The 14,946-nt window shown below is 45.9% G+C and overlaps 1 protein-coding gene across 8 annotated transcripts in view; it reads right to left on the bottom strand.

Annotated features, from left to right (window-relative positions):
- LOC144158350 (uncharacterized) overlaps positions 1–14,946 on the bottom strand; it is a 147,825-nt gene that overhangs the window by 118,266 nt on the left and 14,613 nt on the right. For 6 of the 8 annotated variants that reach the window (XM_077689194.1, XM_077689185.1, XM_077689193.1 and 3 more), the window contains exon 4: positions 13,984–14,116. The exons of the other annotated variants lie outside the window; for them this stretch is intronic. Coding sequence is in view for 2 of the 6 variants with exons in the window: in XM_077689193.1 (XP_077545319.1) it covers positions 13,984–14,116 (133 nt within the window). In the remaining 4 variants the exon portion in view is untranslated. The remainder of the gene's footprint in view (positions 1–13,983; positions 14,117–14,946) is intronic. 8 annotated transcript variants of the gene reach the window in all.

Here is a 14,946-nt window from a genome sequence, read left to right as displayed (position 1 = left end):
TTTTATCGTACAGCGTAAAACTAGGGCGCGGGAAGCACTTTTTTGCGCTGGGCGAACAAGCACAGCGGTCAGCAGCACGACTACGCATCTGCGAACGCTTTTCCGTCTACGAAATGCAATTGCTAGACGTGAGCTACTGTGGAAACTCGGGCGACGCTTACTGCATGATCGCAGTACAACAAATAGTCACCTAAGCTGCTTGAAATGCCAAAACTAAATAAAAGTGTAAACCGGTTGTACAATATATACCCTATATTAGCACAGCCTCCACGTCCCGCTCCGTGGCTCAGTGGTCTGGGGCGCCGGGTATATCACCGAAAATGTTTTGCAAGTCACGAGTTCGAATCCCCGCGGGTACGTGCTTTTTTTTTTTGTAAGTTAACTTTTTGTTTTCCGCCGATGTTTTCTATATTGAGTTCACCTTTTTTTGGGCCGCAACGTTCATGGCTACACGAACTAGTTCACAAAACGCTCGCAGGCTGGCACTGGCGCGCTAGCGAGTTCTCGGCGTGCTGTTGCCATAAGCACCGACTGCTTGCAGGCAGTGGGAACAGGCCAGAATGAACAGATCCTTGTCCTGGTGCGAACACGCTTTTTACGATACAGGCATGAGGGAGGCAAGCTCCAAATAGGGGGTAAAAGCGCATGACATTTGGGCGTCTGCGGGTACGCGGAGGGCGTTCATGCACTGCGTAGGTCTCGGCTAGTGAATGCTACGACTACAAGCCGTCCTGGGAGGCTTATCTTGTGCATTTTACAGCCGACAACATGGCAGAAGCGCGGTACGATGATTACTGAGTTATTGAGAACGCCCATCCAACAACCTCATTGGTTATGTTTTACAGAACCGAAACCGAAACCGAAACTTGTGTGATTGCTAACCTTGGGCATCGTCCAATCACGGCGCCCCTCCTCCTAACGTCACAGCCTTAGTTGGTGCGGCCGCCGCAAACCGCGCATGGTAGTTTTTCTTCTTTCGCGCTTTGTAAAATAATTACCGATTTGTCAACCGGATAAACGATGAAAAGTGTGCTAATTTGAGCCAGTCTACGCAGTGCAAGCAAAAACGGGAGCTTGACAAATTCACTTCAGTGTCCCTTTAACCAAAGCAATCTCGATCTGGTTTCCTCCTACAAGTACCTTGGCGTGTATATTTCTAACTATCTCTCTTGGAACACACATGTCGACTACATTACAAATAACGCGAATCCCACGTTAGGTTATCTGCGCAGAAACTTTTCTTTGGCTCCGACTAACCTTAAACTTTTGCTTTATCAAACATTAGTCCGACCCAAACTCGAGTACGCGTCATCAGTCTGGGATCCACATACTAATTGTCTAGTTGACAGCATCGAGGCGATTCAAAATCGCTCTGCCCGTTTTATCATGTCAAACTTCCATCGCACGTCCAGTGTTACCTCGATGAAATCCAATCTTCACTTACCCACTCGCTCACTGCGGCGTAAAGTATCTCGCCTTTGCCTGTGCCATAAGATTTTTCATTCTATCCCGTCTCTTAGCAACATTCTTTTCCAGCCGCCATCGTACGTTTCCTCACGCAACGACCATCAGTTTAAAGTGGGCGTTCCTACGCCTGCACTAATTTGTACTTTGAATCATTCATCCCTAAAACTGCAAATGAGTGGAACCACCTTCCAGCCCCTATCGCTGCTATCACTGACGTCACTTTGTTTAAAAACTTCCTCTGTAACCATTTCGTGTAAATTCGCCATTTCAGTTAAGCTGTGTTTTCTCTTGTTAGCTTTTTTGTGTGTGCGCGTCATTCAAAGACGCAACCATGTGAACATTTTTGTTACAACCACCCTGCCTCTTTTTTACATCACGCAGTCTTTCTTTTTATGGTTTTCAGACTGCCATTGTGTGCATACAATTTTGATCTGCTGTATTTCTTGATTTTTGTACGATGTATACCCGCTCCTCTCTGTAATGCTTCGGCCTTGAGAGTTAATGAATAAATAAAAAACAGTTGCAGCCGGGTTCATAAAGGCCGGAGTAATCCAGTCCGTGAGAGGTAACGATGTTGGCGAAGAAGACACCAGAGAGTCGGAGGACGACAGTGATGCACCGGTGGAACTCCCACTGAAGATACTGAATTATTTGTTAGCGAGTCTGAGGAAAAAGATTTCTATGGTTTTGCATAAACGCCGTCCGTAAGTACATGCCATCTGTGTGTATCCATAAACCATTTTTGAGAAGTAAGTTATGTCCAGACTTTGGATGTTATATGCCCGTGTCTAGCCCTGCTTACAGGGGGATGCGTTAGTAGGCGGCGGCCGCCACAAACATGTACTTTCGCCGCACTTTCTAATGATCTGATTCACTATGAGTTTACCTAATTAACAAGTGCGTCTTATATATTGGTGCGTCTTATACAACGGTGCGACTTATATACGTTTTTTTTTTTGAAAAACTGTCATTTTGAGGGGGGTGCGACCTATACAAAGGTGCGACTTATACACCGGAAAATACGGTACTTATGAAATGGTGGACATTAAGATGGTTCAACATATCTATGAACTTTGCAAAAAATTCTGCAGTAGTCAAAACAATGCTCTCAGCATTACAATGTATTCTACTGATCCATTGGTTGATGTGTGTCATCCTTAATCCTGAAGACGTCAGCCAGACTTCGCTGGAAGTCTCTGTGCAAGCCGTGCCTGAGCAGGTCGGGCGATTGCCAAAAATGCAGTCTTCATTATCAAGTTGGCAGAACGTCATAGTCAAGAGTTCTACAGTTGCCTCCTTGAGGTTAATGGAGTGGAGCATTAATTTAAAATACTGGTGACACATGCAGACATTTAGGGCGAGTGTACCGCTTCCACCTGCCTAAGCACAGTGTCGAGGGCGCAAAGCTGCGAATATTGAGAAGCCACACTTTAAATCAAGCACTCTCTTCCGCTGATTATGCAACGCTTTTGTTTCATCAACAACAGCCGCTTTTGGAGGCCTTGAAGTGTGTCCTTTTTGCATGATAGGCTAATGCTATCATTGATGCCTTGATTACTTCACTAACTGGGCGACCACATTTTCGTTCCTGGGTGCCTAGAAAGCCACTGGCAGCCTAGATTTTCATTGCCTCTCGAACTTGTTGTCAGGTTGCTCCGAAGAATTCCACTGTTCTCCACGAGACCAAGAATGGGGCTCCACAGTAAGATAATCATGTTTTCTCACTTTTCTTCCTGGGAAAACGTTTTTGAGGTCGTTCATCAAGATCACATAATCGCTGAGAAGTATTTGGGCACCCTCAAATGTCACAAGTGGATAGTTGGGTCACTACCATAGCCATAGGCATCACTCCCATATCGTCCTCCAGGAAAGTTTCCGTAGACCTCATCATGCACAGCTCTGGCTCACACTGCACTCATTTCTTAATGCAGCTACCAGTGGCTGCTTCTGTCTCCTCTTTTTCTTATTAGTTACCGGAAGCTTCAAGCTCACCTTAGTGCCTACAAACAAAACATCGAGATGGTCTCTGAACAGTACGGAAGTTCCTCATTTTCATGCGCTATATAACTGCCGCTTGGAAGCTTCACAAATCCGGTTTCCAGGAACGTGCTCAACTGAAGGGAGGGCATCAACAAGGGCCATTGTGATCACTGTTGACCTATGGCAGTGATTTGAATCCGTGGGCCTGAGCACAATATGAAGTAATTTTGGAAATGTATCGCTGAAAGTAAAGTTGCTTGTGGTGTTCCCAAATTGTTGTGTCCTCCTGAAGAGTGCTTTGAGTGCAAGTTGAGGAGGTGCTGATGCATATCTCTCAGATTACACACAGTTGTAAATTACTGCTGGCTACACTAAGCGGTTTTGTGGCAATAACTCAGGTTGGAAGTGCATGGAGGAAGTTTGCTTCGTAAAAATTAGGATCAAGCATACGCGTAAGCCTCCAGAAATAAGCGCCTTTCGAATGACACTAATACGTGGTTCCCTGTACAAAACTTGTTACCCTTTTTTGAAAAACGTTCATTCATTAAACGGCAACTGAAAAGATTTGTAAACATTGCGGGATTACTAGCACAAATTGTAGTCCGGAGTCCATTGGCCATGTTTTGACCACTCTGAGTGCGTTCACGCAAATTTATTTAGAAGAAAAATCAATACGAAAATGCTGTCCTCTCTGCACTCTTGCCCATTTTCTGTGGCGTTTTCGTGTGACGTCAGCAGGAGATGAGCTGGCAATTGGCTGCGCTACTGCACGGCTCACCGACCTTCCTCGACCGAGTCAGTCGGCCCAACGTTTAGTCCGCGGGCCACCGACGGGTCGTCGCAATTCGCTCGATCAGTTAAAAATAAGCCACAACACATTTGTGAATGGAAGAATGCACATTTCTTTACTTTGTTAGTTTGTACGCTGTATCGAGCTCTGAGTCCGGGTCGCTCCACACAAGCGCTGCACAAGTGCACATGCGACGCTTCGCTGACTTCATGCTATAGTAGGAAAATCTAATGCCACTTCAAGGAGGGAGAAGAGTCAGCAAAGTCAATATAGGTACTAAGGAAATAAAATCAACTGAAACTTTTACCGTACAGCGCAAAACTAGGGAGCAGGAAGCACTTTTTTGCGCTGGGTGAACAATCACAGCGGTCAGCAGCACGACCGCACATCTGCGAACGCTTTTCCGTCAGAGAAATGCAATTGCTAGACGTGAGATATTGTGGAAGTTTGGGGGACGCTTACTGCAGGAGCGCTATACAACAACTAGTCACCTAAAGTACTTGAAATGCTAAAACTAAATAAAAGTGTAAACTTGTTGTAAACTGGGTGTATATACCTTATTTTTCCCACTTCGGCAAGGCTGGCTCGTGCCCGAGTGGTCTAAAGCGCTAGAATTTTTGTTTTGCAAGTCGCAAGTTCGAATCCCCCAGGGTGCATGCTTTTTTTTGTAAGTTGATTTTTTCGTTTGCGGCCAATGTTTTCTAACCTGAGTTCACCATTTTTTTGCCGTAACGGTCACTGCTCCACGAGCGAGTTCGCAGAACGCGCGCAGACTGACAATGACGCGCTAGCCAGTTCTCGTTGATGTGCTGTTGCTACAAGCACCGTCGGCTTGCGGGCAGTGGGCACAGGCAATTATCGGCAGACCCTTGGCCTGGTGCGAACACGCTTTTTACGATATGGGCATGGGTGAGGCAAGCTCCGAATATGCGGGAAAAGTGCATGGCATTTCAGCGTCTGCGGTGATGCGGAGGGCGTTCATGCACTGCGTAGGCCTCGGCTAGTGATTTCTACAATGCCAAGCAGTCCTAGGAGGCTTATCTTAGGCATATTACAGCCGACAACATGGCATAAGCGCAGTACGACGATTACTGAGATATCAAGAATGCCCATCCAACGATGCCGTTGGATGTCAAGCATGTAGTTTTACAGAACCGAAACCAAAATTTGTTCGAATGCTAACCTTGGACATCGTCCAATCACGGTGCCCCTCCTCAAGACGTCACAGCCTTTAGTTGGTGCGGCCGCCACAGACTGTGCATGGTAGTTTTTCTTCTTTCCCACTTTATAAAATAATTACCGACTTATCAACCGGATAAACGAGGAAAAGTGTGGCAATTTGAGCCAGTCTACGCAGTGCAAGCAAAGCCGGGAGCTTGACAAATTCACTTCAGTGTCCCTTTAATGAGGGTTTCATCATGTTTATATGGCTGCATTTTTCGGCATCGTAGGTTTGGGCTGATCACGCAAAAAAGGCTGATTCCAGTCAGTTAGATGGGGCCCTAGCCGATTTGCACTGCAGTTATGTCGATGCACTACTGCTGTCAACGTGCTACAGCTGTGATCTATAGCAATGCTCACAAATGCCTGAATTGTGTCCGGTGTCATTCTACAAAAATAAAAGTACACCTTCCGGCAAAGTTCACTTTTTTTGCAAATCCACTACAGCTCTTTATCTAACTCTATGATGCAAAAAAATCCGACTCGCATTGGTCGCTAAGATGACTCTATCAGCAAGCCATCTTTCATTGGCTTGCCATAAGTTTACATGTTGATGATGATGATGGTTGCATTTTTTGGCGCAAGGCCAGCTTGGGCAAAGAGTGCCAAACAAAAGTATAATGGAGAAAACAGTGGCTACTAAAATGTGTAACACAGAATAACAGCAAAATAAATCAGAAGCAATGGTGATGGCTGCTGTATAGGGCCAGTTTTTTGATTACGCATGATAGAAAATGAGGTTTAAAAAGTTGACATCAGACAAATATTTAAAATGCGTTGCACAGAAACGATGGCATTATCACCCAAAAACAAGGAAGGGTGTAGCGGAATGTGTTGTCTGTATAGTCCCTTGAAATGTGTGTCTTGTGTTGAGTGCCTTGCATGTGACTAGGATGTGAACTACGGATAGGCCCTGCCCACACCTGCTACACACGATTCTTGGAAAGCTAGTGAGCAGGTGTGAGTATGTTACATGTGTATGGCCTATCCGCAACCTAGCTAAGGTAACTTCAATGTGTCTATTGTGTGAATCAGTAGTGTATGATCCCAAGTGTGGTTTTATTACGTGTAACTTGTTATCTGTCTGTTCCCTCCAGTGTGTTTGCCATGTGTTGCGAAGTTGGTGTCTAATGTGTGGCTTCCTGTCTGCGTACGGCACTGTTGCTATGTCCACTGTATTCAAGACTGTAGCAGCCATGGCAATTTATTCTGCGGTTTCATTCCCAGCTATTCCACAGTGGCCAGGAACCCAACATATTATATCAAGACTTGAGGCGTATGCCGACATAAGGGCCTTAAAAACAAGATGATTACATAATTTTTGAGCGTTTTCTAAACAAAAGTGCACGTACAATGCAAAGAGAATCTATGTAAACTATGAACTTTAAAATTTGATGTTGGACAATGTGATGTAAAACAAGTAAAATGCCGTGTCTTCAGCCGTAAAAATGCTGTTGTGGGAGTTCATTCTTTTTGCCGCGTTAAAGTTCGGTCCATGCCCAGCACAAGACACAGCATCAGCTGTCTTGGATGCATCGCAATAAAACTGCACACTGGTGCTTATCCTGCAGGAAGAGGAAATTCTACATAATAGTGAGTTTTAGCTGACCGTTTCTGACGGTCCGCTCTGGTCCGATAGCAAATGGAAGCGCCATTGCGCATGCGTGGTGCACTACCGGCGATACCGGAGCGAGGCGCCGTTCCGCTAACCGGGGCCTCTTAGCGGACCGTCGCGGCAGCTCACGCTACCGTGTGGAATTTTAACATGGCTGCCCCCGCGATGCGAGTGCGCTACGGCGAACTCCGTTTCTTCAGTTGAAACACGAGCGACGCAGCCGTGAAAGCGCTCCCGAATAGGCAATGGTGCCACACACCTCAAAGATCTTTAGAACGGAAGCGAAAAACGTCGACCGAAGTGCGCCCCACGCTTCGATCGACGTTTTTCTATGCAGCGACGAGAAAGACAGCTTTGGCATGGCTATTCCAAAGTTTATCGGCTTCTTTATTGTTATCTAGAAAAATTATACCACGTCAGCGACTACATTATACAAAAGAAGGTTAAATGAGGCCAAGAAACACGGTAATTTGCTTTGTTTGGGCACCCAAATACAAATTCTTATGTTTCCTTCAGGATGAAGTTTTGGTTTACATGTGCACGCGAAACGACCAGTCACGCGAATCATTCCCCGTCGAGGGAGATACGGTTATCGCTTAGCTAAAAGTCTTTCGGCTGCTGACACTCCGGTTGTGCTGAGCGGGACGTTGGTAGCACAGAGGAGCGTCACAAACGGTCAGCTAAAAGTCTCTATTAGCTGCCCTTGGTGTCCTGTTTTTGTCGAATTGCACAAAGGACAGGTCACAAAAAACAGCCCTGAGTTGCTATGGTGCAATAAAATCAATGATGGGTGTCTTGTGGATGTATGAAAATGACACTGCAGAAGCTTCTGCTCTCACTCTGAGAGGGAACGGCATGGGACTAGATGGACGGTTTAAAAAGAGCTGCTGTGAGGATGCATCATGAATGGTCGAGTTAAAAGGATTTGTCAGACATGATTTTAGAGGCATACAACAAGTCATTGTATATCATCTGGTGATACAGGGACCATTTGTGGCACTCTGCATAGAGGCTTTCGACAGGGCTGGTGCAAAAGGCGCCATAAGCAAGGCGAAGCCCCAAATGCAGAACTGGGTCAAGCATTTTAAGTGCCATTTTCATTGCCGACCCATACACGACCTTGCCGTAGTCGAAGCAAGATCCTACCAGTGCAGTATAAAGATGTAGGAGAAGCTGCTTGTCTGCACTGAACGATTGGTGAGAGACGACTTTAAGGATAATCATAGTTTTTAGGCATTTTGGCTTAAGCATTTTCAGATGCAAAAAAACGTTAGTTTGTTGTCGAATATTAAGCTTAAAAACATGTGCTCCTTTTTAACAGGAATCGACACACCATTTATAGTTATGTCAAGGTCCACATGGATCCCGGAGACACGGGTGAACACAACGCGAGTACTTTTTTCGAGGTTCAGCTTAAAACCGTTTGTGTCAGCCCAGCCAGCAAGTTTGTTCACGCCGAGCTGGATTGATGTTTACATATTGACATATTACATGATTTAAAAAATATTTGTACATCATCCACATAAACAGAACAAGAAATAGTTGGTGACAATGCCTTACGGAGCGAGTTCATCTTCACTATGAAGAGTGTGCAGCTCAAAACACCACCTTGAGGCAGGCCATCTTCCTGAACATGTACATTAGAAAGTGCACTACCAGTTCTTACACAGAAAGTTCGTTCATATATGTAACTAGAGTGTTAAGCATGTTGCCCGAAACCCCTAATGACTTTGTCACTCAAGATGCCATACCACCATGTCGTGTCGTAGGCCTTTTCAATATCAAAGAAGATTGTAATGCAGAACTGAATGTGGATGAAGGCATCTTGTATGTAGGATTCCAACGCAACAAGGTGATCATTGGTGGAGTGCCCTGCCCTAAAGCCTGCCTGGCAGCTCTCGAGAAGACCATTGTACTCAAGGAAGTACACGAGCCTGCGATTTATCATTTTCCCGAGAAGCTTGCACAGGCAGCTCGTTAGGGCTATGGGACGGTAACTTGAGGGAGAAGACGGGTCCTTTCCCTCCTTCAAGAAAGCAACTACTATGGCCTCCCTCCGAGGGTGTGGAATGTGCTACGAAAGCCATACGTTATTATATAGATGTAGAAGTGTTTCAAGTGTGTCTGTGTGTAGGTGTTGTATCATTGTGTATGCAATGTTGTCTGGGCCTGGAGCGGAGTGTTTACATGTGCTCAGAGCAGACTTCAGCTCATGTAGTATAAACAAGGAGTTGTAAGAAGTCTGTGATTAGTTACTGTCACGTACGTACTTCTTTTCACAAGAGGCTTTATGCTTCAGGAAAGTGTTCGGGTAGTGTGCTGAACTGGACACGTGTTGGAAGTGTTGTGCGAGCGTGTTAGCCTGGTCTTCCAGTGTATCCCCTGTTGTACTGACGAGGGGCAGGATGTGTGTCGGTTGTCCTTTGAGTTTGTGTATACGTGTCTATACCTTGCGTGTCTGTCTATGAGTTTATAGATGTTACGAATGAGCACCAACTTTCTCTTTTTGCCTCGCGGCGCACACGTTTTCCAAACGCCTTTGCCTGTTTGAACAGGAGGAGGTTACCCGGCGTGGGGTACTGACGAAGGATACCCACGCCTTGTTCTGGGCCTCTCACGCCCGCCTACAGTCCTCAGTCCACCACCGCCTCCTCTGGTTGTGCGGGGCACCAGAGGCATGGGGAATGGACTTTTCGGCGGCATCGAGAATGTGCGCCGTGAGCAGTTGAGCAGATTCATCTACATGTAGGTGTGTTATGGTTGTGCAGTGTAGTTTGGATGTCTCTGTAAATGTATTGCAGTTAGCTCTTGTTTCACTGAACCTGTTCTGGGAAGATGGACTGCATGGGCCTTTACCTATATATGTTAGTGAGTTGGGGAAGTGGTCACTGCCATATGGGTCAGTGCCCACACCCCACTCAAGAGGAAAGAGAACTGCAGAACTAATAGGCTAGTCAAGGTATGTGTTGTGTCCTATATTGTAGAATGTGGGCTGGCTTTTGTTCAACCCAGGGGGGTAAAGCGAGCTCTGAGACCGTACGAATCGTGGGCGCTGACATGATACAATTCCCATGGTTGTCAGATCAATTGTATTCAGCCTTCTAAAAAGTTGTTCCGTAATTATTTAACTAAAACAAAGTACTCAAGCAAAATAGTTACAAATAATTGCCTCAGTAAATAAAACTAGCTCTATAAAAAACTTTTTAGTGTAATTAAGCTTTAATTAGCGGTGAATGAGTAAGTGCATAGTTCAGTTTTGGTTTCGGTTTTCTTTAAGTGTGCTAGGAAGTGGCGAGACCCTTGCGCCAGACTTGCGCAGTGTGCGTGTGTGTGCAGTCTCCAGCTCAGATCTGCGTGCGTACAAAATGTGTTCAACTGGTACAACTCGGATGCACGCGCTGAGCAAGTGCCTCCCCTGACGCTTGCGAGGCTGTCATTCTTTCTTCACGTTAAGCACGCCGGAACAGCGATTCCGATCTGACCTTGACTACCGCAAGTTCACTGCAGGCTACGGAGTGGCAGCCAGCGATCGTTCCCGTTGGAAGAGAAATAAAAGGAGCTTTTATAATCGTTCGGTTCCAGTTGTTTTATTCATGCAACTTCTTAAAGCTCTTCGTGCTTCGAACTTTCGCGCAAGCGTTCGTGAAGGTAGAACGAAAAAATAGGTAACGAAATGCGGTTCCTTTTTTAATCAGTCACAGTAAATCAACAAGTCAATGTTCTCTCCTCGAGCGCTCTGTGCGGTAAATTACTGCCCATTCAATACTGCGCATTCAGTCATCCCGCAAGCTTTCTCTTTGAAGTGGTGGAAAGCAGCTAAAACGGGACACGCCGCGGACTGTATTTCGCATGCATTGTTGGCATGCATTCTTCCACTCCGTTGGCCTGCGATCGACCGCGCTCTTCCGTTCCTGTGCTTCAAAGCGCCGCGACTCACCGGCAATATCAGCGTTGGCCCATGCAATATATGTTTTTTGTGTGTGTGTGTGTAAGATTTTACTTTGAGAAGGCCACAGTTCACTTCACTTCGTTTGAAAAGCATTGAGCGACTCGTAAAATTTCACAGAATGGCAAATAAAGCGGCACAGCGCGAAAATGCACGGAGATCATACGGAGATTCATTTTTCTGTGCTCCCAGTGCGGATCAGCTGACTCCTTGGGGTCCTCGCGCATGATCAGTCGCATTCGAGCTTGCGCTCAAGTGTTGTGTACGCGTTGCCACATCTTGCTCAAATAGTCTCAGTACATATAAGTCACACGTACGCTAAACCGAAAACACGTCGGTTACCTACCCACAGGAGATAAACAACGCAATGCTGTCGACGCCGCCTACACAAAATCCGCCTGTGCCAGCGGTCCGCCATGTTACAATTAATCCCGGCATGCTTCGCTAGCCGGACGCGGAAACGCCACAGTAGCACGTTGCCAGATTACAACCCATCGCTTTCGCCGTTTTTAGTAACCAAAAGCTCAGCTGGCAACCTTCAAATCGTTGTATCATGTCTGCCACTGTGTGTCGTACGGTCCCAATGCATTGGCTCAGCGGCGCGCTTTCCCTCTAGAGTCAGTATATTATCTCTATGGTTCAACCAGCATGCTCAAGATGCAACGAATTTCTCGATTAGGTGAATTTGAGCATCCGTGCGGGAGGAGCCCCACAGAGAGTTGTGTGCATTCAGGTGATCTACAAGGCCCTTGAAATTGGAGCTTGAAAGCTGGAAATCAGGAGGGATGTAGATTGAGCATACTGTTACAAGCCTATCGAAGATTATGGTTCTAACGGCGACACCCTCAAGGACAGTCTGCAACTGGATGGTGTGACAAGTTAACGATTTTCTGGCAAAGATGGCTACACCACCTGAAGATGTACCACCCCCATCCCTGTCCTTCCTAAATACCATGTACCTATTCAAGAAATTTGTGTGTTCTGAGTTTAGTTGCGTTTCTTGAAGACACATTACACGTGACTGATTGGAGTGCAGTATCTCAAAACATCGTCAAGATTTTTAAGAAGGCCTCTGGAGTTCCATTGAATTATGTTTTCTCTTCCCATTATTTAGTGTGAGAGCTAGTGGAGTATGCATGTTTTTGTGTTGTCTTTCAGGGCTGTGACTCTCATCTTTTTTGGCTTGTACGGAGGCTTTGGCGTCTGAACGCGTTCCTTGCAGTGCACCGCAGACAAGAACGGTTCGACGTCCATTTCATCTTCGGATATCCTCGAAGTGCCTGTGTGATGAGGTATTTTGTGAAAGGTATTTTGTGTACAAGGTATTTTGTGAAAGTTTCCGCTTGGGAGACTGGTTTCAGTTGAGTTACCTCAGTGCATGCGGCCCCTTTTAGAAGGCCGATCAGTTTTTTGGGGGGGATGGGAAAAGCCATGTGAATATGGAATAATTTGGCAGCAGAGCCGGTCGCCCACCATCGAGCCCAACAAGGGAATGTGACGTTAAAGGAGCCATGAAGACAAAATACAAGTTGGGTTTATTAGAAAGACTGCTAAGTCCCGATAACAATGATACCAATATCATCACAATCTTCGAACAAATAACGGATATTTGTTCGAAGATGTAGCAGGAAATATGCTATTTCCTGCTACAATATTCTATATTACTTTGCTTGCATTATTTGTTACAAGATAAACCTAGAGATGGCACCGTGTGTCCAAATGGAGTGTAGAGGCAAGCACGCCAAATCTTTCAAGGAGTACTGATGCAAAATTTCAAACCTGAGATAACTATGTAAAAGGTTCCTTTGGCAAGTTGAGATATCTCCTAGCAAGTTTCGACAGTAACCGTTTATTATAACATATTTAAAATCCGTTTTATTCTTAGCACACACGAGAAAGCTCAAACCAAATGCCCTCTCACGATTGGCATCAGCATGATGCCACCTACTCCTCCCAGCCCCAAATTGTCGACGCCAGGTACCCGTACTGTGGCCAGCGCACTTACTGCAGTTGGCGCGCGCTGCTTTGGCAAATGTATCACGTCAAGGTTTTGGGACTGACATCATGCTACCCGAGGCATGATAAGACGGTGGAGATGCGCACGAGCTCGTGCACGCGTCCAATAAACAGTGGTGTGACGAAAACAGTGCCGTCACAAGCACTCTCCTGTCCTGGCGGCTGCCTCGGTGCTCGTTTAGTCGAAACCGAAACCGACACAAATAAACCAGGCTGGAAATATTTATTTATGCAGCAACCGACCGCCCAATGTGAAATTCAATGATTAGTGGGCTTGTAGGCACCAATACCAGCAAAAAAACGTAACAGGACAATTTCGTGTCAGTACTCCTTTAAGCAGCCGATGAATTCAGTTTTACCAATTTTACATTTCTCTTAAGCCATGTGGGCAGGAATAATTTGTATGCATATTTTGTTCTTCTCATCACTGTTTTCAAAATTACTTCCAAAGATGCCACACACTGTTTTTCGAAACTGGAACTTTTGAGTGTGTTCTGTGCCCTGGCACACAGGTTGCAGCCACTGGGCATGACCTGAAGTGGAGCAAAACAATTTGAGTATTTCTTGCTGCAGACAACTTCCATTGCTCCACTGTGTTTCATAATAAGTATGAAACAAATACCAAAAAAAAACACCACACTTTTTAAAATTCTCACGGCCTCATTGTGTCCTTAAATATTTCAAATTAAATGAAACTATTGCAGAAACAACATTTACTTTTACTGTTACAACGCAGATTACAATCCTGTTCATACTACATATGGGTGTATACATTACACCCAGTAATGCTCTGCGAGCTACTGGTACTTTTTTTATTGCTATTCCTAACAGTGCACCATCCATTATATTTGTGCCACCAGATACTGAAACAAATGAACCACTGCTTTACGCTTGCACTTCCCACACGATATGTCTGCTGCAAACCGCGCTGCAAGCGCCATAACCTACCCTGTTTTTCCAGAGTGTCGGCTGGACGAGGAGGTGTGAGGACTGAGTTCTGCCGAAATGTCTGCACCATCTCGTGAAGTTGTGCTGTTGTCTGATGCACCCGAATCGCCAACTTGGGTGTTCACTTCCAGAGCTGCAAAAGTCAAAGGTTTGAGCAGCTGAAGTCAATAAGTGTTATACAAATCCTCAAACAGCCTATATACTGGAATGCACAGCACAGCACAGGGCAAGGTGACTTTGTTGTGGGTAACAATCACTACAGTATGAGGTAAGCTCAAGCTTTCATAAGCAGCTTGTCAACGATTGGTGACACTACGTAATCACCATTGAGAACTTGGGAGCTACAGGATGGGGGAACATAAGTTATTGCTCTCGGTGCCAAGCGAATGTGCTGTTTGGAGGAAAGCCTCTCGTCGGGCGCGTCATCGGAAGAAGGCAAAGTCAGCATCTCGAGGCGAAGGACATTGGTAGAACAGTCAATGAGGGTTGCGTGCTCAGATAAAAAGTCAAGGCCAAGGATAAGGCCATGCGACCAACGTTCAAGCACAGTGAACAAAACAGTTGTTAGATGACCAGCTGCAGTCACACGAGGAGAGCACATTCGACTCACAACAGTCGTCCTTCCATCAGCGACCCTGACGTGTGATGATGGTGGCGTAATAACTGCTTAAACGGTGGCGAAGATGAGCACTTATAACAGATCAATGCGCTCCTGTATCGATGAGGGCACTGATGGGAATGCTATTAACTTCAAAATCCAATAAATTGTTCCGGGTAGCCGAGGTCAAGAGAGGATTTTCGGGTGTGGTCGTTCATACAGTGTCACCTCCGGGAGCTGCATTTGTTAGTTTTCTGAGGGTGGGTCGGAGAGAAGGGGCGATAGGGTTGGGGTGAGCGGGATTGGAATCTTTGCAGCGACGACGAGGGAGCAGAAAATGGGGGCGTACGGGCATCGTGCTCATC

The sequence above is a fragment of the Haemaphysalis longicornis genome, unplaced genomic scaffold, assembly GCF_048455015.1.
Source record: "Haemaphysalis longicornis isolate Haplotype H1 unplaced genomic scaffold, Haemaphysalis longicornis Haplotype H1 scaffold_10, whole genome shotgun sequence".
In the NCBI taxonomy this organism is placed as follows: domain Eukaryota; kingdom Metazoa; phylum Arthropoda; class Arachnida; order Ixodida; family Ixodidae; genus Haemaphysalis; species Haemaphysalis longicornis.
The sequence above is the reverse complement of the archived record's forward strand: the minus strand, read 5'-3'. Positions and strand labels throughout refer to the sequence as shown.